The 25069-nt window shown below is 50.3% G+C and overlaps 1 protein-coding gene across 3 annotated transcripts; it reads left to right on the forward strand.

The window, feature by feature from the left end:
* Positions 1-605: 605 nt before the first annotated feature.
* On the forward strand, positions 606-24578 carry myo1ea (myosin IEa). Of its 3 annotated transcripts, none has more exons than XM_057014070.1 (29): positions 606-929; positions 7445-7588; positions 8522-8611; positions 9139-9233; positions 10468-10555; positions 11374-11463; positions 11644-11775; positions 11993-12127; positions 12311-12443; positions 14366-14562; positions 14679-14759; positions 15084-15170; positions 15254-15337; positions 15491-15658; positions 16246-16331; positions 17766-17847; positions 17944-18050; positions 18470-18568; positions 18691-18835; positions 20144-20258; positions 20336-20505; positions 20579-20724; positions 21401-21547; positions 21650-21807; positions 21898-21987; positions 22069-22273; positions 22458-22493; positions 23066-23235; positions 23316-24578. In XM_057014070.1, the coding sequence occupies exons 1-29, from the start codon at positions 927-929 to the stop codon at positions 23390-23392; spliced, it is 3360 nt and encodes a 1119-aa protein (XP_056870050.1). In that variant the 5' UTR covers positions 606-926; the 3' UTR covers positions 23393-24578. The 3 variants fall into 3 exon arrangements, with proteins under 3 accessions (XP_056870050.1, XP_056870033.1, XP_056870041.1); XM_057014053.1 differs by lacking the exon at positions 606-929 and adding an exon at positions 2425-2958; XM_057014061.1 differs by lacking the exons at positions 606-929; positions 22458-22493 and adding an exon at positions 2425-2958.
* Positions 24579-25069: the final 491 nt, after the last annotated feature.

Consider the following 25069-nt stretch of genomic DNA (forward strand, 5'->3'; position numbering starts at 1 on the left):
GGACAAAACATTACACTGCACAAAAATCATTTCAGTTCCACAAAATACTGAATATATTGGTTTAAAAGAAAAACTGCTATACCCATCTCACCTTTATACACCTCTTCCAATATAGTCATATCAAACTTGTCTAATATACGAACAGTGTATTTTTTAAACAGTTTTAAATATTTACTACACTGCATGCGCACACTCAGACGCGCACACGTACGTGTCCGCACACAAGGGCAGCCTGTTAAACAGGTTACACCCTGATGGCCTCACAAACCAACATCATTTCATGGCGAGCCACTGAGGCCATAAACTGGTTGAGAGGTGGATACGAGAGCCACCCAAACACGTCAAACCAAGCTTCTAATTACGAGCTCACTGGTCCAGAGGAGCCTGAATTACTTTAGTCTCAACAGTTTAATCCCAATCTTCTGAATGTGATATACCTGAGTGTACAGTAAAACTGAAGTTTAACCTGAGGTGACTATAGAAGCGTGCTTTATGCAGAGAAAGTTGCAGCGCGCAGCCAGACAGGGAGTCCCGGGGACGCGCATGCGCAGTTGAGTCGCTCCGTGAATTCTGAATATTTATGAATCCGGCGCGTTTGATTGGAGCGTCTGGCTGCGTTTCCTGCGTTGTGTGTCGGGGCCGGTGTTTGCGGGCCGTGATCCGTGTTCTCCGGGCTGTCTGTGGAAGCACAAGCCGCTCCAGAGCTGTCAGAGTCTGATCTGTCCTCCCCAACAATGGACGGACACCGCTGACGATCCGGATTTCAGGACTTTCTCGGGAATATCTTTGGGGAACTTTTTTTCGATTGGCTCAAGCAGCGCGACTTTTTACTACCCAAACTCTAAATACGTGAAACAGCTTTAAGTTCAAGGCAGAAGCACCGGGTTTGCGGGATTATCAGAGGAGACTTGGACTGGAAATAGAAGATGGTGAGTGATTTTTATAATGGGGCATTTCCTACTCTGCTGGTATCATGCGAATGTAAACACATCAGGTAACACCAGTTCCACAATAAAAAGCAACCACTTTGTTCATGAATTCTACCAACTTCAACACCAAATTTGAGTTGTTAATCTCGTTGAACTGATCTGGTCTTTTCCTAAACCTTTATTGTTGTTTTTGGTCTCAACAATGGGAAATGCTCCTGCTGTGTGACGATCCTTCATATTCCAGCTCTTGTATCTTGGTGAGGAAACTACAAACGTTGTAGTTTGCTGTCTGACAGTCTCTGGTCCCAGGGAAGGTCCCAGCACTGACCCCGAGCTGTGTGTTGACTGACAAAGTCACAGACCTGGTGTGTCCTAAAAACATGCTTACATGCTGCGGGTTGGCTGCTGTCACGTCTTTAAAACCGGTTCGGATGTGGAGGCAGCCAGGGAGCAGGTATCAGGTGAACTGTGTGCGCTGCCTGTGCACTTTGCTGTCTGTCTGCGTGCGTGTGTGCGCGCATGCATGCAGGCATTACAGGTTTTTCCTGGTTATCACGGAATGGCATCCTCGTCGCAGACACGCCTAACCTAAGGTATGGAGAGGTTTTCAGAATGTGGCCTTGTTATTGTATTTTTGCCGCGTCTTTAATTCAAACTTTATCTGCGTTTTATTGTGGCTGTCAAAGGTCTTTTAATCCAGGGTTAATCCTGTTAATATTTAACAGCCTAAAATCAAACAGACAACAAAAACATGTTCCTATTTTTCTGTCTGCTGCATTCAGCCTGATGGTGACGTTGCCTAGAAACACCCAAAGGACAACGATTATATAATGCACAGTTAGCACAATATTCCTTTATATATATATTTCCCATCCCGTCTTAATTGGTGCTCCTACTTGACAGTTGTGAAATTCTCACTCATTCAAAGTCGAATTTTGTGGTCTAGAAGCCTATTTTAACTCTGTGTGTGTGTGTGTGTGTGTGTGTGTGTGTGTGTGTGTGTGTGTGTGTGTGTGTGTGTGTGAGTGTGTGTGTGTGTCTTATGTTTGCCTTAATTTTAGGCTAAATGAAGGAGGGCTGTTTTCTTCTTGGGGGATAACTTGAGCGACGGCCAAAAACAGCTTTGAGTTCAAATGAAAGAGTTATGAACAACATCAAAAAAGGTCGAGGGAGGAAGTTTGCTCCAGGCGAGCGAAAACCGTTTGTCCTCTTTTGTGTTTCTCTCTTCCAAAAAAGAGAGACGGGTTAAAGGGGTTATTGGCAGGAGCGGAGCAGAGCGAAAACAGTCTGACAACTGAAGCGTCTGGACGGGCAGACACCAGTATCACTCATGGTTCCTTCTGCCAGATGTTGAATAGTAAGTCAGTATGATGGCAGCTGGTTTGCATTAGTCCCCCCCACCACCACCACCACCACCCTCCCTCCACCTCCCTTCATTTCAAAGCTGGCGCTCCATTTTCAAGCCGGCCGCTGCTGCAGAGCTTTGCTCAGGAATTCGAGTCCTCGCTCTGAAAACAGGACGGAGGCTCGTGCGGCCGACCTGCTGAACTCATTAGGAGCGCCGCCGCGGTCCAGGGCGCCCGCGACGGCTCCCACGCTGCATCTCTGTTTAAATCAAGCTGTATGTTTCTGGGGGCGTTGAAATGGCTGCTCCTCGCTGGGGAGGACGACCCCGTCAGGTTGGGGAGCGTGCGTTTGCATCTGGACGGACTGTGGAGCAGAAATGCACCGTTTATCCACATCGTTGGATATTCCCGCTGTATTCCGTGTTCACGGGTTTTGGTGGAGCTTCTCGTTTGTTGAACGTTTCCATTGATCTTCAGAAGAAGAAGATTAAAGTCCTCTCAGCTGTTCTGGGTCTGTGACGCAGCTTGTTGACTGTTGAACCCTGGGATATAGACGCTGTGGTCAGGAGGAGCCTATAGCAGCTGTACTGCAGAACTGAGGGCCTGCGCCTGGTTGTGGGGACGAGAAGATGAGAAGACGTTTGGCTTCAGACGCTTACAGCTCGTGTTTTGGCTCCATCTATGTAAATAATCCTGTTCACGGTCACATTCGTTTGGTTTCACGTTAATAAACATATTCAGTTTGCTTTTGGCGCAGTTAATGACACCGAGCTCAGAAGTGAAGGGACTGAAAGGTTCTGGGTTCAGTTCCAGCTCAGGTCTTTCTGTGTGTACTGTGTTGGGTTTGTCCAGGTAATCCGGTGTGCAGCCACAGCCCCAGAACATGCACGTTAGGCTGATTGGAGACTCTAACCGGACTGATGACCTGTGCAGGGTGTATTCCTGCCTGTGGGAGTGGCTCTCCTTGTTTGGAATGGTTGGCCCATACTGATAAGGAAATGGCTCTTTTTTGCATTTTATCCTTCGCAAAACTCAGCGATTCTTAAAAACATTGAGTCCTCTCACCTTTGCATCAGTAACTCTACGCTGTCATCTGCTGATTGGTGCATTTTGGGATGTGAGCTGCAGCGAACAGGAGGACTGCTTTCCTTCACATTGCTCTTATCAGCCTGTTTTCCAAACTGGGAACAGAAGGTCGACGTTCCATATTTAGCATTTCACAGAATCGTGTGTCTCCCTTCAGCCAATCCTACCGGGAGCAAGCGATGCAAAATGTTTCAGAATTATCCTTTGGCCAAGGTTCCCTTATTTTATTTGTTTGCGCGCATGCCGTTTATTTGCATTTTCAACTTCCTCCGATAGGGAATGAGGTCAGGGCAGCTGTCCTGCAGTTATCTGCTCGGATGGTTTTCCAGTGATACGTCTGGAGCTTCTGATTCTGAGTCAGGAGCAGCCGCTGGAAACCTTTTTGGCTTTTATAGCCTCAGTTGCTGCAGGTCTGGTCTATAGATGCTGTTAAACACTTCCTCCTCACGGTGCACGGCATCCAAAATCATAAAGATAAAAGCGCAGTTTTATGGCCGAGCTAAGAGCAAAACTATAGAGAGACAATACGCACCTTTTATATTTATATATATATATAATCGACAGAGGGGAAGAAGACCTTTATTTGTAAGGTATTACGACACACGTGTGTATTTCTGCTGGGGGAAAAGAGTGGAAGGAAGTGAGGCAAAGCTGTTAGAAACAAAAAGGCTTGTCAGCTGGAGTGTATGTTTAGACATGACTGACTGGAAAGTCAGAATTAGGTGGTTTGAATTAGTTGTGCCTCTGGCCCCGGTTCCTGTGGCGGGGCTGAGTCAGTGGATTTGTAGAGACAGATTAGTAACTCCTCCTGAAATTGTGTTTATTTTGATCCGCACACTTGTGATTCGTACTCACTGTTCTGGCTGCGTGAGGTGGGTTCGGAACAGGGGTTTTGAACAGTTGAAATTGGAAAAAATAAATTTAACAAAAGGTCAGCCTCCAGTTTGTGTGCCACATGTGCTCCCGTGCATGACGACGCCATCACACTGGACACATTAGACACGTGTGGGGGGGTTGGTTAGTGGAGCGTTTGCTGGGATTTTTGCTCCCAAATTTCAGCGAAACCTTTAGAAATTCACATCGGATAGAGGCTCGAATGGTTCCATCTTGAGAAACGTGAGCGATGAATCCGTCCGGCATTCAGCTGAATGGTTCCTCCAGCTGAAGTCTCCCTCCTCAGAACCGAACCTTGGCAGACGTGGCTGCGGGGACGAGTCCGCTCTGACTCCGCTGGAAGCTCTCCGGGAGGTGTTGTGGCTATCAGAGAAGATGGACGCGGCTCCGCGCAGCGGTTTGATGTGTGACGCGTGCACGAGCGGTCGTACGTGTCCATGGTTTTATTTTACGCCGTGCAGCTGGAGCTTTTGTGTAGTTCAGGCTGGAACGAGTCCTCCACGGTCGTTTCTACTTGGGTTCGTGTGATCTGCCCGTGCAGGTGGGACGGTGCTCGGCCCTGCCCTGAAGACACAACATCACATCAACATGGCAACCAGCTCCTGTTACTGAAACCAGACATGTTCCTTTATTCTCCTCTTTGGCCTGGAGTCGTTTGCTCTGCTGCAGCGTGGGAACTCTCGGAATACGGAGCCAGACCTCTGGGTCGTGATGGGTTGATCATTGACTCGCGTCACTGATCAGTTTGGGAGCAGCTTCAAACCGTTGTGTTGACTCAAGATAATCGAGTGAGTGTTGTGTTGTCAACAGTGTTGTGACGGATGGTTTTGGAAGTTTTTCCCATCGGTGCTTCCTCAAACACACCATCAGACTAATATTTGCGACTGGACTGATGCGGTGAATCGGGTCAAGGAGGCTGGCTCACGTTAGCGCTGCTAATCTAGCGCACGGCAGCTTATCTGCTGGGGGGTGTTGGATAAAGCAGTCGGCTCCGGGCCAAACTTGTGCTCACAGTCACTGAAATCCTCAGAATCCAGTCATCCTCAGTAGTGGGCCTACAGTACAGTCCATCATTCCTAAGCTTCAGCTGACCCAGACGGTTTATCAAACCTCCCTGATTTCTCAGACAAAAAAAATTGGAAACCTTCTCTTGGCTCTTAAACATGTTCTGCCTCGGTGGGCAGAGCAGAAACGGTGAACTGTGTGTCAGACCCTGGTTTGGAAAAGGAGGACGGCCCAGGAGAAACGAGGGGAAAAGTGTCGCTTATGACTGAATCAAACCCAGCCATTTCCTGTACCCGGAGCCAGAGCCGCGCTGCGCTCTCCATATATGGCAATGGTATTTGCATGAAGGGAAACCCTGGGCTTATGGATCAGGACGCCTATTGAAATTCCTTCGTAATTCCTCAACTTCTGGGAAAAAGTCTGTTCCCGCAGTTTGGTTTGGTCGGATTCTGAGAGCAACATCTGATCAAACTGATACTAGTGTGCTGTTCTACGTCTTTACACTCTGTGAACACATGGAATTTGTGACATTGATGCCGAGTATGTAGTGAAGCTGCGTGTTGTTAGGTTCTGGAGGAGGGCTGTGGTATCATAGTGATGCCGTTGTTATAGTCACCGTAGACTCTGTGTCCCCTCTGGGGGGGTGTGCGTGCTTGTTTATGTGCAGTTTGAGCCCCCAGCCTTACACTTGAGCATCAAAATATCAAAATTCTGGGGGAAAAAACTTGCTTTTATTATTTTTATCAATAGTCTTGAATCATGTATATTTAGAATTGACTAAACAACATTTTATTAAGATGTTGAAACACTTGTTTTGTCTTAACTTTTGGGTTTGTCCTTGTAATTCAGGGTGATTTGTACTCATGATTCCTGGTTGAAAGGCTGGATCACAGCAGAACTCACTGTCAAAGACTGTTGGAGTGAAAAACTCACATGTGGATTATAAATTCTAACCATTCAGGCTCTGCCCTGGTGCTGCTCAGCAGCAATTTGCTTGTTTCAGGCAACTCCCAGGCGTCACTGAGCAACCCTCCTTTCCTGAGTCGCGACTCCCTCCGTCCTCCAGCGTCATTAAAATCAGGCCAAAATCAAAACAGATGAAGCGTCCCCAGAGTGTTTGACGTAAACCTCCTATTTCTTCAGCTTATTGCCTCTCCCCCTCTGAATGTGTACACTGTGATTCCAAACATAGCGAAGGTTAAATATAGCCCGTTCACTTCTGACCACTATAGTATGAGAAACAGTTCTGCTCATGAAAACATCATGTATCCTTGGCGCTGCGTATGCAGACAGTGTCCTTTGAGGATTACTGCTTCTTATTCTTTGCTTTTCAAACGCACAAAGTCAGATTTGCCCCGTTTTTTTGGAGGAGACTTTCCCAATGAATCAAGGGTTACGATAGGTGGTACGAATGTGTGCTTCTGTCTTTCTCTACCCGCCACACAGCTGAAGATTCAGATTCCGTCATCAGGAATGGTTTCTGACCCTCGGCCTGATGTCACCGGCTGTGTCATCGTTCTCTCCAGCCCCTAAATCCCAGTAAAACGTGTCCATGCTTTGGGATTTGGAGGACTAAAGCAGCCAAGCTGCCTTCCTCCTGACGAAACCAGTTCAGAAACGGCAAAAGTTACCAGCTTCTCTGATTTGATAAACTCTGAGTTGTAAAAAGTATCTGGTTTCTCTTCAAGGCAGCCGAGCAGCTAAACAGCACGATAAAAATAAGACATTAGTTCCGTTCTCATACGTAATAGTAAAAATGTGATGATAGATGTTACTGGCAAGACAAAGAGACTCAGTATTGACAGCACGCTGGTGGCCTGGATCCATAGTAGCCAGATGACACTAACTCACAGCACATGACGGATGATCTCAGTTGTCACCTTAAATAAAAGAAGAAGAATTTAGAGAGAAACCAGCTTGTTTGGCTTTAGATAATAATTTTTTAAAAAAACCAAACATTTGGATCACCTTTAAAACCAGAAAAAATAACACAAACCACATCTGGGAATACCGCCACTTATCAGGCGGCGATGTCCCCTCTGGCCTTCATTTTGTCATGTGACCGCGCTCCCTTATCCATTCATTGTCCCCGTTTCTGTGTCACCTTGACCTGGCTCTCGATTCGTCCGCTGTGTCATTGTCCCCCTTTGAGCGCTAACAATCGTACGCTGTGCTTTGTTGCAGGGGAGCCGGGGGCACTACCGGTACCACTGGCAGAGCCATAATGTCAAGCACAGCGGCGTGGACGACATGGTGCTGCTCAGCAAGATCAACGAGGACGCCATCGTGGAAAACCTCAAGAAGAGATACATGGATGACTACATCTTTGTATCCTTGATCGCAGCTCACAGGGTGGTGATACATATCTGCGCCCCCCCCCCCCCCCCACTCCCCCCCCCCCCCGTCTTTCCCAGAAGGGATGAATGCTCGTACACAGCGTCACTGCAGCAGTGAGTAATAACTCACTGTTTGGTGGGAACGCCTTCCCACTGACGCTCCAGTGTGAGCGGGGTCCAAAGGCTCCTTCTGTGTAGCCCTCCTGCCATTTACTCTGGTCTCATCTCGCCGCGGCGTCAAACGCCAGCGGGGTGGGACGTGTGAGGCTCTAATGTACAGAAATGGGTCGCTCGCAACCTCTCGCGCCAATAAGGGGTTCACACACGGCGTGCAGTTCATCCGCCGCTCAGACTGTTGTTCGGCGTACGATGGCAGGTTGTGATTGAGCCGCCGGGGGCCGCGGGTCACCGGAGGCCACCCACAATAGCAGCTTTATTTTTCCTCGAGCTGCATTTGGCCACCAGGCCGTAAAAACCTCCGTGTCACATGACTCTGCAGCTCCATGGAACTCGCTGCCCCCGCTGCTCCGCTCCCCCGTCTGAGTGGGACCTAAAATCAACTTTAATATACACAGACATGCTTTTAATTTGTTTTCATTGCTAATCTCGTCATAGTAGTCACAGTCTTTATTAGTGTTTTCATTCTTTTAGCTCCTGCTAATATTGACACGGGTCCACAGTGCTGCTACAGTGGCCCGGACAGGACGAACTGCCTCAAAGATGAACCTCGGTGGTCATTAATGTTGCACCTCTGCTATAGAAGATACATTTCTTATGGTTTGGAAATAGTGGGATGATTTCATAAACCTCGAATCTCCTCATGGGACATCTCAAATCTGAACCCTGAACCTTAAAAGTGAAGATTTGGGCTCCAAAAAAGAGGCCATTTGTTGTGTTTATGTTCTTTAATATAAAAACCCTCCAGACGTACATCGGCCCTGTGCTCATCTCCGTCAACCCTTTCAAGCAGATGCCGTACTTTGGAGAAAAGGAAGTTGAAATGTACCAGGGAGCGGTAAGTTTTTGGTTGTGTTCTATGTTTCTCTTGCACAAAAGAAGGGCGGAAACTCACTCCCGGGCTGCACAGACGCCGACCGCTGGCGTGTTTAAGATGGCGGTGGCGACAGACAAAGGGCTGGAGATGAAGCGGGCTAGCTGAAGTGAGAACTTTCCAGCGTGCTGGCGCAGATGATGCTGTCAGAAACCCGACTCGACCGTGGAGAAGGTCTGGCAGGCTCTTCACAGCAGTCTGCTGAGACCAGAGCGACTCCGTCTCTTTAATCCAGGAACACGATCAACGACTTCAAATCCTATGGAAACACTCCGCTGGCCGACTGTAACCGTTTATCGGCGCTGTGAGCCGACTCCCCGGCTCCTGCAGCCTTATCAGCTGAATCCACAGGAAGAAATTTCAGATCTTTCAAACTTTTGGAGCTTATGTCACTCCGATCTGGAAGGAATCGACCACAACGTTTCTCCCAGTGTTGTAGAGATTGACCATATTTACCGTTTCCTCTCATTGTTACTGACGTCTCTTCTCAGGCTCAGTACGAGAACCCCCCCCACATCTACGCCCTGGCCGACAACATGTACAGAAACATGATGATTGACCGTGAGAACCAGTGCGTCATCATCAGGTGAGAGTCACCTCGTCCTTCTTGGCTGCTTTAAGGTCGCATCGTAGTCACGATGTCATCGAGGCCGGCCGGGGAGGAACGCCGGAGCAGGTTTAACCACATCGCTGCGTTCGGCTGACTGCTTCATTTTAATTCCCAAATGAATGCCGGTTCAGGGGAAACGGCCACGAGTTGTTATTTTTCCTCTCAAATTGACCAAAGCCAGCCTTCAGTGTGAGATTTAGGGAATTTTTTAGGTGCTGCGGCAGCACGTCGGAGTGTTTTTGCTGCGTTTGAGCTGCAGCCCCCACAGAGAGAACAGCGCGGCGTCATGGTTGAGGCTTAATCCTCTGGTCCAGTCACCTGAGCGCCACGGCCACTGTAGTGCTTACCTCATGATGAATAAGGCCCGCTTCAGCACTTTCACCAGCTGTTGTTTGGACAGCCAGCAGTTACTCGTTCAGGTTCCCACAAAAAAAGGAGCCCAAGTGGATTTTATGATCGACCAGATCCGCAAACAAAAGCAGGGAAATGGTTTTCGTGATCTCTGTAAATAAAAGCTGCAGCGAACTGCTGGATGGGCAGTGTGGTCTGGGGGTGGGGGGGGGCGGGGGGCGGGGGTCACACTGGCTGCGTGATATCGCCACAAAGAGGAAGCTGGAATTTTACAGTACCACAGGTTTTGGGGAATATCCTGTTTTTTTTCCCCCGTTTATTCTAAATTATGACAAAGAAATGAACATAAATAAGGTATAAATGTCTGTATATCCCTGTTAAAATGCCAAATATGCTCAGAGACATCTAATCTTCTGATTATATTCTTTCTTTTTATTTAATTACTCACTGCGATTAAGGATCGTTTACAAGGCGGCTATGTTTTTTTCCTAGTCAAAGTAACAGTCAACAGGAATTCCAGACATTTTTCCAGAGCTGTGAACTCGTTTCAGGGTAAACAAGTCTAGAAGTTGAAGGTCAGACTTAAATTATTCCAAGATTTAGTTGCCGAGAACCTTAAAGCTTTCTTTCCCCCTTTGGGGACCAGAAACAGGAGGACAAATAATGGCTTCCACAGATATGATGCTACATGTGAGATGGCAGCAGCTCTCATCTGTGTGTTCATCTGTGTGTGTTCATCTGTGTGTTCATCTGTGTGTTCATCTGTGTGTGTTCATCTGTGTGTTCATCTGTGTGTGTTCATGTGTGTGTGTGTTCATCTGTGTGTTCATCTGTGTGTTCATCTGTGTGTGTCCGTCAGCGGAGAGAGCGGCGCCGGGAAGACGGTGGCGGCCAAGTATATCATGGGCTACATCTCCAGGGTGTCCGGGGGTGGACCCAAGGTCCAGGTAAGAGCTGCTCTTCTTCTGTGCTCCCTCCACCGTAGAACAGTTTGTACGCAGCCACTGCACAAGATGTCTGACATTCCCCACGTGCTCGGGTTCATTGAACGCCACACGTGTTTTTCACGCACACCCTCCCGCTCTGAAGAGCAGCTCCGTTCCTTCTTCCTCCACCCGGCCTCCAGTTCATCCTGGTAGGTCTCCAAACCAGCAGATGTTCGGGTCTCCAGCCCGGTAAAGACGTAATGTTTGAGGAGGAAAGACCTGCGCCGCAATGACACGGCGATTTATAGGTCTGGATCAGATCAGAGCTGCAGAAATCATCTCCGGGCGGGCGGCTGTCGGCTCCACGTGAGCGGCGAGCGCGTCCGCTGGTTATCTAATGGACGCCGCTCGGAGCTGCGACTCGCCACACTCGTAAAACCGGTTTGTTTGTCCCAGTGACGGTTCAAAGTGGACGCCCAAACACAATCACACGCAGCCTGCATCGTCACACGGTTGTTCACGGGCATCAGATCACTGATCTGTCATATTGACACACATGATCCACGGAAAAATCTGGAATTCTTTTTGACATTTTTAACCCTGCTGGAAAAGCGGAATTTAGTCCAGTTTAAAGAGTTAAATATATGAAGACGGGAAGTTTATTCGTGTACGAACGACGAGGTTTATGATTAATGTTTCCCGTGTGTGTGTGTGTGTGTGTGTGTGTGTGTGTGTGTGTGTGTGTGTGTGTGTGTGTGTGTGTGTGTGTGTGTGTGTGGTTTGATATTTGTGTGCCTGCCTTTCACGTCACTGACAGCTCGTTAACTCTGTGCTTGCAGCACGTCAAAGACATCATCCTTCAGTCCAACCCGCTGCTGGAGGCCTTCGGTAATGCCAAGACTCTCCGGAACAACAACTCCAGCAGATTTGTACGATGTTTCCCTTCATTTCATGGCTGTTATGAATCCCACACTTTTGTGGCTGCCCTGTAAATCACTCGGTGTGTGTTGAGGTGGCCTCACGTCACCCATGAGGTCACATGATTATCAGCTCCGCCTGCCGCTTTAAGTTTTATTATACCCGTTAATAAATGCGTTTCGATCCATCAGGGGAAGTACTTTGAGATCCAGTTCAGCTCTGGTGGAGAACCAGATGGAGGCAAAATCTCCAATTTCCTCCTGGAAAAGTCACGCGTTGTCATGCGGAATCCCGGAGAGAGAAGTTTCCACATATTTTATCAGGTGAGACCTGCTTATTTTTTCGAGCTGAAAAGCGATTGAGACGGATTTGGGTTGTGAAAACGGTCTGCAAAAGGGGTCCAGGAGGTGCTGGACGGACTTGTAATGTAACCAGGAGATTTCAGGAAACCGCCGCTACGCTAAATAAAAAGCAGATGTATGTTTCCAGCATAGATTAAAGACATATAAGACGACATGTGCTTCTCCTTCTGCTCTGCAGTTGATAGAAGGAGCGAGCGGGGAGCAGAAGAGCAGCCTGGGCATCACCACTCTGGACTACTACACTTACCTCAACCAGTCGGGCTCCTACAAAGTGGACGACATCAACGATAAGAGCGACTTCCAGGAGACCATGGTCAACGCCTTTCTTTAACCGACTTCACGCCGTCTATTTTGCCCTCTTTTGTTTGCTTCTCCAACTGTTTTCTTTTAACGGCGAGACCGCAACAGAGGTTATTGCAGGTCGTAAACGGCGCGGGAGTGCGTAAACCATTGCCCAACCGCAGCTTACGCCCGACCTTCTCCTCTGTTTTCCCAGCACGCCATGAGCGTGGTCGGCATATCGGCGGATGGCCGCGCCATGGTGCTGCAGATCGTGGCCGGAATCCTGCACTTGGGGAACATCACCTTCAGGGAGGCGGGCAACTACGCCGCCGTGGAGAGTGAGGAGTGTGAGTAGAGCCTCGCACGAGCACGACAGCAGCACCAGGGCGAGCAGAGTCGCCCAGCTTTGCCTCCCAGCCCAGGAAAATTAGTGCTGACTGGGCGTTTGGATGAAAGCTGACGTAAATGTATTTGGCCCTGAACTAAAGTCCTGTGTTTATATGTAGATGTGTGAGGTTGAAACATTCCTGCACGGGGAACATGAACGCGTTCTGGGCCCTGGCAACAGCTGCTGCATTGATGCAGGGCAGCAGCCAGTTTCCTCGCAGAGGAACGAGCGGCTGTATCTGACAGGCCGAACCTCCAAATTACACGAAAAACCCCCACATCCATCTGAATCCGTGCCGTTGCCCGTCTCCTTTTTTGGCTCTGTGTCTGTGTGATGCAGGATCGAGTCGAGCTCAGTCCTGCTCAGACGTAGCCTGAATGTCTGCTTTTCCTGTTTTCCCTGTCCCACTTACTTCTGGCTTCAACTGCAGGGTCGGACCTACTCCCCCCCCCAACACCTCAGCAGATGATGCCAGGTGCTCAGCAGAGCCAGTGCGTCATCTGTTGTTAAAGTAAATGTTGAGGCTGCTACTACAGGTTCCTGGCCTGATTGAGCTACTTACAGGGAACCTGATCCCCGCGATGACGTGCCGTCTTGCAACAACAGCTATTTTAGGCTGACGTGCTTTTTTTTAGGTTATTTTTAGGTCCGGTTTTGGACATTTATGTATGAGCATTGTTTCAGTCAGCTCCAGACCCCTGAGCTCTTGCCTTTTCGGAGCTTTTTGGGTCTATTTTTCATTGTTGATTAATCTCTCAGCAGTAACACAAGAATGTAGGACAAAACCTGCAGTACAATAGTAATTGCTGCGCCTGCCCCCCCCCCCCCCCCCCCACTGGGTTTTTACCCTGCCTTTTTGTGCAGATTACAGATAAATTGCCAGGATTGTTTCCCCCTGCTTATAATCCCTTATAGCCCCTGTTTATAATCTTATTTGGGACTGGCTGTAGCATGGCTGCAGCACCAGTGGGTCTGCAGTTACCTGACATAAAAGAAATCCTTCTTTATGCTTCAGGGCCAAACAGAACTGGAAATTCCAAGGTTCCTTCTTCACAAATAGAATAAATGATGAAGATGACAGATGAAAAATGTGTGCGTCCTTCGTTATAAACTCATAAACCAGAATAAAACGTGTCCTTTTAGCCGCCATCACCAGCACTCCTTAATCTGGTGTGACATCTCGCGTATGGGGTAAAAACAAAGGCAGGAGTCATTTATTGTCCCCCCCCTTCCCCCCCGTTCCCGCCTCAATTGTCCGTACTTCCATTTTGACACATTTCCTGCAGGGGGAACCTGTTTGTGTGAGCATTGTTCCAGAAACTCACACCAACTTGCATGATCTGCCAGTCTATATCCAACTGTTGCATCCAATCAGCCCTTTCTTGCTCCACGCCACATCTTCCCCGACGTCTGAAGCGGACGCGCGGTCGGTCGTGCCGCCCGGTGTCAGAAGCCGCGGAGCTTCTGCAGTAGTCCGGTCACACATTTCCAGACGCAGCCACTCTGCAGGCTGGAGAGCCATTTCCTTTTAGGGGAAGTGAGTCACTGTAATAAGACCAGGAGGGGCTCTCAGGTTGGTGCAAACGAGCCTCGCCAAACCATTCTTTTCTCCGTGCAGTTAAAAGTTAGAGCCTGGATAAAAGGACGTTTTATTTCGGTGGTTTGACCACAGTGCGGCCCCCCAATTACCACAATTAATATAACAGCAGTGTGCAACGTATACTAGCCTAAACTCATTGCTGCTGTACATCTTCTAGTTATAGGAAATAAATACAATCCTGCCAGAATTGGAAAAACACGCAACTACGAACATCTCACAGAGCTCTCTGGCAAGTCATTCCGAACCTGAAGGTCGCTCTCGTCTCATCTTTCTTCCCACAGTTCTGGCCTTTCCCGCCTTTCTGCTGGGGATCGCGCAGAACCGCCTGAGGGAGAAGCTCACGAGCCGGAAGATGGACAGCAAGTGGGGGAACGCCGTGGAGTCCATCGACGTGACGCTGAACGTGGAGCAGGCCTGCCACACGCGCGACGCCCTCACCAAAGCCCTGCACTCGCGAGTGTTTGACTTCCTGGTGGAGGTATGAACGGCCCATCGCAGCGTGGCGCACACACACACACACACACACACACACACACACACACACACACACACCTGGGATCAGCTGTACTGACACGCACAATCATTCGATTTCAGTCCATCAACAAGGCCATGGTGAAAGATCATCAGGAGTTCAACGTCGGAGTGTTGGACATTTATGGCTTTGAAATATTCCAGGTAGGTGCTTTCAGTCGAGCTGCTCGAAGACATAAATGAGATCAGGAGGTTTTAAGGTTCGAGCGTTTAAACAGATTGAACAGATGAGACTAATTTGTAATGTAGGAGGATTAGATTCGGTCTCCTGACTGAGACAACATGCTTTTCTAATCTCATTATGTGTTGGTTCAGCATTAAAATCCTCCGATGGTTGATGGAACCGGACGAACTGAACAATGTTGGGATTGGGATTATTCCGGCATCGCTACTTTAATGTCAACTGTTTGTGTGGGATTATCTGATATATGAATTAACCTCATGTCCGTGCCCGTGTCTCCTCATCAGAAAAACGGATTTGAACAGTTCTGCATCAACTTTGTGAACGAGAAGCTGCAGCAGATTTTCATTGAGCTCACCCTGAAGGCGGAGCAGGTGAGGTCCCCCCCCCCCCCCCCTCTCTGTCCGGAAGTGTGTCCATCCTCACGCTCGGTGTCTCGCTCTGGTCTCTTTCTCAGGAGGAGTACGTGCAGGAAGGCATCAAGTGGACTCCCATCGAATACTTCAACAACAAGATCGTCTGCGATCTCATCGAGAGCAAGGTGAAACACGGCTCTAAATTTCAATCTGTGATCCATGAAATCTCCAACAGGGGGTTTAAAACCAGCCCCCCCTCTGGAGAGCTGCGTCCCGACGCCTCGGGCCCCGGGCCTCGGGCCAGATACTGTGAGACTGAGTGTGAAATGTCCCGGCAGAATCCTCCGGGCATCATGAGCATCCTCGATGACGTGTGCGCCACCATGCACGCGGTGGGCGAGGGCGCCGACCAGACGATGCTGCAGAAGCTCCGCGTCCAGATCAACTCGCACGAGCACTTCAACAGCTGGAACCAGGGCTTCATCATTCACCACTACGCCGGCAAGGTCGGTTTGAGCTCGGTCTCACCGTCTCAGAACGCGCCTCCATGACACTGTTGTTTTGTGATGTCATTGTTTTTGTTTGCTCGCCACGATGACCCTCTTCAAGCCTCTTTGAAGCCTTCTCGTCTCCACGTCTTGTTTCACTTACATCTCGTGTAGCGGTGAAATAATCCTCAGAGCATTGATTCCAGGGACCTGATCCCATATCGTGTCTCCAGATGTTTGGTGGCAGGTGGCCGCCGTGCTTTGGGCCCCATGAGGAGGCCTCGACTCCCACGGTGGCTGGAAACGTTCCTCCTCCAGTGGCAAAAATAGATACCAGCGCTTTAATTGATAGAACTGTGAATCATTCCTGCTTTTATTGGACAGTGAAACCTGTGAGGTGTCAATCGTCGATTTGCAACCCTTCATTTTCTCCTCCTGTAAAACTCAATATGTTGACCTGGGCCAGAGCAGAAGCCACAATGTTCTATTTTCATGCAGGTTTCATCATCAGCTCTCCTGCACTTTCCAAACGGGTCCAGCTCGTGCACGCTGGTAACTGTGGCCTTTCCTCTCTCTCTCTCTCTCTCTCTCCATGGCTGCCGCAGGTGTCCTATGACGCTGAGGGTTTCTGCGAGAGGAACAGAGACGTCCTTTTTACTGACCTCATTGAGCTGATGCAGAGCAGTGAAATGTGAGTAGCTCCTGTTACGCTGGCGCGAGGACCTGAAGAGCCTTTTCTTTTGTGATGCACATGGTTAGAATCGAGTCAGTCTGAATGAGAGATTCAGATGTTTGCATCTGGACGGTCGCGGGACTTCGGGCTGGGGTTTATCCCGCCCAGTGGCCTGGGTGGCATCTGGTGGCTGTCCAGGCTCCCTGCAGGGCATCATTGTCCCCCCTCGCCTGGCTTTTTTGGGCTGTCTTTGTATCTTTGACCATCTGTGCAAACAGCCTGTATTGTCTGCGTAACCCCTGAAGGCCGCGTGTGCACAATCTGTGAGACATAAAAGGCGGTTATGTGAAAAATCCCTTTAGGACGCGTGCTGGAAAACACACACATGAACTTTACGCTGCAAACGGTCACAAAAGCTGGCAAGGCTACACACAAAGGAAGTGGGGTTGGAAGGAAAGACCTCGATCCATAGCGGAAGAGCTAAACGGAGACGAAAAGAATGACCTGTCCTGTCAGCTGGACACTATTAACAGATTTCTAACAGATCTGTACACACATCTGCCGATCCAGATGTTTAACACCGGGCAAATCTGAACTTTCCAGAGCGAGAGGTGTGTTAAAAGACACAGAATCACGCATTTACAGCAAAAGTAAAACGGTGAGCTCTTCTGGAATGAGCCAAAGCAGCAGTTTTTGTCCTCCCAGAACAGACAGCCTGTCAGGGAAGCTTGACTCAGGCTGCCCCCCTGGACGCTGCTGATAAATAAGACCCCCAAAATTGCTAATTTTACAGTTCACAATGCAACTTCACTGTTGTGTGAGTGAATTTATGGCGTCATTCGGTCTGAGAAAGCCCCTTCAGGCACCCTAACTGCTGCTCTAACACTTTTTTTCTAACACTGGAACCTGCTGACCCGCAGCCGAATCCAAGAGTTCCTAAATCGTTGTCATGAATGAGAACATTGTGGCTCAGCAGTTCAGGAGAAGTCAGACCAAAACCAGAGGACGGGTCAAGATGCCTCATGTGAAGAGAACTCTGCTACAAGCGGAAGTCCCTTGATAACTTCAGTCCGTTGTCTCGTCGCGTTCTGGATTCCTTTTTTTTGCTGTGTACGTTTTGTATCTGCTCCAAAACCCCTCAGTCCTCACACACTCAGCCTTTAAAGAGATATTTTGATCATCGCCATGGAGCACGTGTGCAATCCTTTGTTTTATTTTATCTAAGAGCAAATATGCTGAACAGAAAGGTACCGGTATTTGTACAAGGGGACACACACACACACACACACACGCCCCTTGTGTTCCCCCGGCCCCCATCTGTGACCCTCCTGAAGCCTTCAGGAATTTAAAGGACCTTTCTGGTTTAATCATTAACTACGTTCCTGCTCTCGGCTCCCACAGAAACCCGACCGTGTTTTCACGTCTGTTCACAAACTTTGTGTCCTCCACCAGCAACTTCATCCGAGCGCTGTTTCCAGAAAACCTGAACGCTGACAAGAAAGGCCGGCCCACGACGGCAGGCAGCAAAATAAAGGTACGCCTCCGGTGGCAAGCGCGGGAAAAGCGACCACCCGTCCATCCGGAGAGGCTAACGTCCCGCTGCTCCCCCCTCCCTCCTCTGTCGTCATAGAAACAGGCCAACGACCTGGTGAGCACGCTGATGAAGTGCACGCCACACTACATCCGCTGCATCAAGCCCAACGAGACCAAGAAGCCGAGAGACTGGGAAGAGAGCCGGTGAGTTTGGGAATCCCGGACGCTTGAAGCCACAGCCGCTCGACTCATGTGTCGGAGGCCGCTGCTCGGGGCGGCGAGCGTCACGCGTTCCCCTTTGTGCCGCCGTATTGTTCCCTGACCTTCCTGTTGTGAGTCGGTGGCGGGGCAGCTGGTTAATTAGGAGCGCTCTTGTTCTCACAGGAAGCCTGAGCCGACCAAGTCGTTCCTAATGTCTTTGTTGGAGGAAAAATCTGTCAACTTGCTGCTGCTCTACACACAATGAGCTGTGATTCCCGCTCCCATCGATGGAGCTGGGATTCGCTCCGGCGTGCAGCGTTTACCCCCGATTCTGTCCCCGCTGATGCGATTTTAAACAAACCCCAACGTTCCAACTAAAGTATATTTGGTATAATGCCAAATGTTTTCATTTTGCTGCTCAGAGTGAAGCACCAGGTGGAGTATCTGGGTCTGAAGGAGAACATCAGGGTGCGGCGTGCTGGCTACGCCTACCGCAGAGTCTTCAGGAAGTTCCTCAACAGGTAGCGTGCCTGACCTTTAACCCACGCAGCCGGGTCCGGTTGGCCGTGTGACCGATGGACGACGAAGGCTCGTAACTGTAAATGTGCTGAAAGTCTCGTCTCCGCCTCCCGTCTCTGCTCAGGTACGCCATCCTGACGAGAGAGTCGTGGCCGACGTGGCGAGGAGACGAAAAGCAAGGGGTCCTTCACCTGCTGCGCTCCGTCAACATGGACCAGGACCAGTTCCAGCTCGGACGAACAAAGATCTTCATCAAAGCCCCCGAGTCGGTACGTCGGGCCGGGCTTCAGCCTCTCGCTCGCCGCTGCTTCGCTTCATCCTTCTCTGTTCTGACGCCATAAACGGGCTCCACTTGGGGACCGAAGGCGACCTTTGAACCACGTCGGCGCCGACGTCGGCTAAAACAAGCGCGTGCTGTTGGGGTCGGGGAGGGGGGTCGTGAAGGCCCGTATTTTTCCACCAGAACTATTTTCTTTTTCACGCTTCTCCCGTGAAAGCAGCGGTTGTGCGGCTCCGCCGACGCATTAATATCGGTACACATGAGGGGCAAACAAGCGGGCGTGTGTGGGAGCAGACACACAGGCATCTTTGGTTCAACGTGGTCCCTCCAGCTGATCCTCAATGACTTCCCTCATTCAGCCCCCCACCCCCCGCCACCAGTTTCAGGGCCCCGATCAGCGAGGAGTTCTGATGAAGCTTCTCAAAACAAGCCCGTGCGATCTGATGTGACAGCAGCTCATTAGGGACGGGAACCAGGCGCTGGTGTCGGAGTTAATAAGGAAAGTTTGTTCAGCGCAGACGTTTCATTATGGCGGTGACAGACGAGCCACGGTGCAGCCCGGCGTGGATCTCCCCTAACACCTGCTTCATTAGAGACGGTTTCGTTAGCGCGACGTTAGCGCGACGTTAGCTCGACGTTAGCTGACGCTGTGGCTGTGACCTGTGCAACGGAGGACGAGGATGAAGACTGGGGTTAATCATCAGCCCAAAACTAATCTAAAACCAGCTGCAAAGTGTTTTTCAAATGTCTCAGTGTTTACGGTGCGTCACCGTCTCAGTCAGTGACTCACAGGACGCCCACACACACACACACACACACACACACACACACACACACACACACACACACACACACACACACACACACAGCCTTTTGTGGACAATCGTCTGCTCTGAGCTAGTGATTTGTTCCCATCATCGCCGTCGGCCCAGCGGTCCGTTGCTGCTGGTGTTGCTGCCGGGCCGGTAGAGCGGAGGGCAGGATGTTTAGTCTGAGGGGAGGAGGCCTCGGAGCCTGATTGCATGTTCAGAGACCCGAAAGGAAATGACAGAGGCCCGTGAGGACGGAGCAGAATCAAGAAGTGATGTGGTAAATGTCAGAACGGCCGTTTTTAGGGGAGGAGTTGTCGTCATTTACTCGGCCGCGTGTGTGGAATTCTGTGTTTTGGATATTCCTCAGCCTGGTTTTTCCGGGTTGTAAATCTTCCTCTGTGTCCTTTAGCCTCCTCCTGGCTCACCCACACTGTCAGCCGTGTGTCCGGCCTCTCACCGCTGCCTCTCTCCATCTGTATCTGCAGCTCTTCCTCTTAGAGGAGACCCGAGACCGCAAGTTTGACGGCTACGCCAGGACCATCCAGAAGGCCTGGAGGAAGTACGTAGCCCGCAAGAAGTACGTCCAGATGAGGGAGGAAGGTGAGAAAAGTGGGCGGCGTTGTTGGTTCTCCCGCATCTCCCCCGTCCGGCCTCTAACTGTCTGGTGGTTCGCCCAGCGTCCGACCTGCTGCTGAACAGGAAGGAGCGGCGGCGGCACAGCCTGAACAGGAACTTCGTAGGTGACTACCTGGGCATGGAGGACAGGCCCGAGCTCCGGCAGTTCCTGGGCAAGAGGGAAAAGATCGACTTTGCGGACAAAGTCACGAAATACGACCGGCGCTTCAAGGTCAGTGTCCGCGTGCTGCGTCTGCGGACGCCAGCGGCAGATTCACCACCAACCGTCCCGCTTTCCCGCCCAGGGGATCAAGAGGGACCTGATCCTGACCCCGAAGGCCGTGTACCTGATCGGGAGAGAAAAGGTGAAGCAGGGCCCGGAGAAAGGTCAGGTGACAGAAGTGCTGAAGAGGCGGATTGACGTGGAGAAGATTCTGGCTGTGTCGCTCAGGTACGGGCCCCCGCCAAGCCGTAATAATCTCGGAGCCCCCGGAAAACCCGGCGATGTCGTTTTAGCGCTCCGAGTCACGGGACCGCTTCAAAGCCGGGGTCTGGATTTCCAATCCCAGCCGTTTGCGTGTTGCCCGTAAATGTCACGAAATGGGGGAAAAGGCGAAGCATGTGGAGGGAATTAAAGCCCCCCCCGTGTATAGATCTCACATATGTTACTGCAATAACACGGAGTCGCAAACATTCCCGTTTACTGCGAAGGAGAGGAAAATAAAAGGAGCCGAAAGACGTGCGGGGCCTTTGTTGTCATTAAAAGTCTCAGTAAATAGTTTGAGAGTCAGCCTGAGCATGTGGCTTTTGCATCAGAGGGGTAATATGGACCAGGTGGCGCAATAAGGACAGAAGCAGGTTTAAGAAGCCTCACTTGAGGGCGAGGAACAAAGTATCCCTGTGTGGCTCCCAGGCACGGGCCGTCCTCGCCCTTTAGATGTGAGCCCCCTCTGTGTTAGCATGCTAACGTGAAAGACGATGCCGAGTGTCCGTCTGAACCTCCACCGAAGCTCCGCCTCAACGCCCCAAAGGAACCCCGTTGGTTTGTTCCTCTCTTTTCCGGAGGGTTCTGATTCCACCCTTGGTCGTGGGCGATGTTGATGTTTCGGGTCGGTTTTCTTTCGCAGCACGATGCAGGACGACTTCATGATCCTGCACGAGCAGGAGTACGACAGCCTGCTGGAGTGCGTCTTCAAGACGGAGTTCATCAGCCTGCTGGCTCGCCGCGTCGAGGAGAAAACTCAGAGGAAGTTACCGCTCAAGTTTAACAACACGTGCGTGAGCGGAGCCTCTGCTGCTCGTTATTATTGTGGCTGTTCTGGGTCGGTCCTGGTCCAGACGCTCTCCTCTGACCGAGCTCTCCTTCTGCTCCTCAGACTGGAGATGAAGTTGAAAAAGGAAAACTGGGGCTTCTTGAGCGGGGGCGGCTCCCGGCAGGTCTTGTTCGTTCAGGGTCAAGGAGACCTGCCGGTACTGAGGCCTTCCAGCAAATCCCTGCAGGTCAGCATCGGACCGGGCCTCCCCAGAAACACCCGTAAGTGTTGGTGTCTTGGAAGTAAGTGTTGGACGCCGCCGTGTTTCCTCCATTAATCTGCTGTCTGTGCTTCCCTAATCTCCTCCTCAGGCCCCACGAGGAAGAACTTTAGCCAGGGTCACTCTAACGTCTCCAGAACGCACCAGAACATCCCGTCTCGGTCGGCGCCTGGACCTCCAGGTAACGCTCACCCGGGTCGCGGCATTCGAGGTTATTTTCCACATCTGCGGCTGGAACTGGAACTTCTCCGTATGTCTGCAGCCGCTCATCAAAACGGCGCCCTTAAAAACACCAACCACCTGGCCAATCAGAGGAACCTGCAGGCGCACGGCCAGAGAGGCTCCTCCCACAGCAACGCCACGCGGCCCTTCCTCCCGAACAACCTCAACCCGCCGAAGCAGCGCGGCGGCAGCAGGCAGCAGCCCAACCTGGACTGTCTGAGGGTGCCGGAGCAAGGAGCCGCTGGGTGAGGAGGCCACACAGTAGCGCGCGTCTGGGGACGCGCACGTGGAACCAGGCGCTTTTATTCGCGTGCTTTTATTTTGTCGGGCTCGTGTCGCGTCACATTCATGGCGGCCGCACGCGCGCAGGCTTGTGTTTCTGTCATTTCTGCAACTTCAGCGTCACGTGGATGATTTATTCTTTTGTAGTCACGGAGGGAGAGGACCAGCCGCAAATGGAGACATGTGAGTCAGGGTGTGTGCAGTGTCGGGGGGGGGGGTGGTCTCTCCGGCCACGGGAGGCCGATGGTTCCTTTCCTGCCGATTCTCACTCCGAAGCATCAAATGGGAATTCTTGATGTGACGGCGACGGATCTTTTATTTCATTGATAAAAGATCCTGAAATCAGAATTCCCGCTGTGGCCCTCCGCTGAAGGCTAGTTTTGATCATTAGAGTTGGGATTTAGTTTGGAATAAACTGCCCAATAGCCGTGAAGCTGAGTGCTGGTTCTGTTCGGCTCACCGCATTTTCGCGTCCACTATCACCATCTTGTGGCCGTTTGGGGAATTACTGCATTTATTTGGAGGATTTTAAAAAAAACAAACAGAAAAAGCAATCTGTATCTTTATTAAGCACAAATAAATGACTGTTGTCTGTGTCTGACACTATACTCCAGCAGTAGCTGTGCAGGATGGTGATCACGTGAAGCATTTTGGGGAAGAATTCTTTTCACCTTCTTCTGATTTCCCTGCCGCATGTTTTCGCCGGCGATCTCTAAATGTTGACGTTCGGACATTTGTACGTGATGTCCCACCAGAGCTCACCGAGCATCGGTCAGCAGGCCCGCGCCCGGCGGAGGACGCCCCAAACCCGCACCCAAACCCAAACCCCAGGTCCCGCAGTGTAAAGCTCTGTACGCCTACGACGCCCAGGACACCGACGAGCTGAGCTTCAACGCCGACGACGTCATCGACATCATCAAAGAGGGTGAGACGCGGACGCACGCCGCCGTTATTCGTGCTTCTCGTGGGGGCAAAGGTCAGCGCTGAGCTCTCCTGTCTGTTCAGATGCTTCGGGCTGGTGGACGGGCCGCCTTCGTGGAAAACAGGGACTGTTCCCCAACAACTACGTGACCAAGATCTAGCTGGGTCGGAGGAGCGGGAGGAGCGGGAGCAGGAGGAGGGCCCGGCGCCGCCCCGCCCAGCCTGTCGGGCGCTGCAGGATGAAGCTAAGAGGCTCCGCTTCAAAGACTGACCCCGGGGACCGGGTTTCCATTTTCCCTCTGCAGTTCTTTTTTTGTTCTGAACAAAAACTATTTATTGCCTTTAAAGCTTCCCGTCTTCCCCCGCACCGACGTTCCCGCCTTGAGGAGCTGAGCTCGGACTTTTTGAACCGTTGGATTGATCCCTGGGACCAGGCCCTGGGACCAGGCCCTGTGCTCGCCCTCTCTCGCTGTCTCTCTCTCTCGCCCTCTCTTTCTGTCTCTCTCTCTCTTTAAAATCTCAACATGTTTTATATTTGGATTTTAAAATCTGGTGTCTGGATCAGAGATGTCAGAGCGGAGCTGAAGTATTTATTCAGTATAAAAACCATCACGATCGACCCAAAGCAACAGCATTTTTGAAGGGTTTGGTTCACCTGGGGGTCACCCTCACCTGTTTCTTCTTCTTCTTATTATTATTATTTTGTATGACACCAGAATATTGTGGCCGGAGCACACCAGCCGTGGTGTATTAGCACTTTATTAGTACAGGTACTACCTTGGACACAGGTCATCAGGTCACATCCCAGTCGCTCAGTCAGCTCCACTAACGACGGTTTGTTTACATGAAACGACGAAAACAGGCATTTTTGATCTGATTCTGTATATGTGTTCTTATTGAGGCGTGTGCCTGTTGTTGTTGTGTAGGAATTGAATGACTTGTTCATCATTATTAGAGCGTTCTCTCTGCTTTGGGCTGGCTGCTTTATTTCCAGTTTGGCTCCACACGGGCGGCTCCCTCATACTGGGCTGACTGGAGGGTTCTGTCGGATGCAGACGTCGTTTTTTTTATTTTTTGGCAAAAGATTTATGTTGACATTTTTCTGTGGCACTGCAAAGAATATTTTCTGCACATCTTTTGCACTGCTGTTGCGTTGATCCTATTTTATATTTTTAATCAAACGAGCGTGTTTGGCTTTAGTCCCTGGACTCCTGTTGCATCCTATTTGGTTTGAAAACATGCTGGTGCCAGACACAACAGCAGGCTTGAATAAAGCATGTAATATTGCATATTTGACTGATTTTGTGTTGATTTTAGTACGTGAAGATTAAATGAGTTTTGACCGTCTGAGGCTGGTGGTTGTCGGGTTCACTCTTTTCTGACAAATTCTCCAAACAGAAAGCGGGTTTCTGCCTAAAGATCAAATATTCTGCTAGATGGAACTTATAACTTATAACTGATCGTTTCTCCTTTCGTTTGGAACTCGTTTATCATGAGTTGGACCAGTCGTCCAGACCCGAACATACGTCACCATACGGAAGTAAAGTGGGTGCTTCATTTTTGTCGTGTGATTTCCGGATTACTCAACATATATTTAGTGCATATATCGCCTGACATTCACACATTTAGACGCGTCCCAAATGCGTCCAAAGTTTTAAGATCATTTAATGTTTAAGTTTGATCTTTAGTCGGTGGAATTCAGGCGGCTGTGCTGCCCCCATGTGGCCACATGCAGAACCGCAGTTTTATTTTAGGATGAGCTTTTTTCCCCATCGGTTATTTTCCAGCATATTATTCTAAAATATAATGTAATTATGAATTACAGAACTACGCTTGAC

The sequence above is a fragment of the Takifugu flavidus genome, chromosome 2 (assembly GCF_003711565.1).
Source record: "Takifugu flavidus isolate HTHZ2018 chromosome 2, ASM371156v2, whole genome shotgun sequence".
NCBI classification, from domain to species: domain Eukaryota; kingdom Metazoa; phylum Chordata; class Actinopteri; order Tetraodontiformes; family Tetraodontidae; genus Takifugu; species Takifugu flavidus.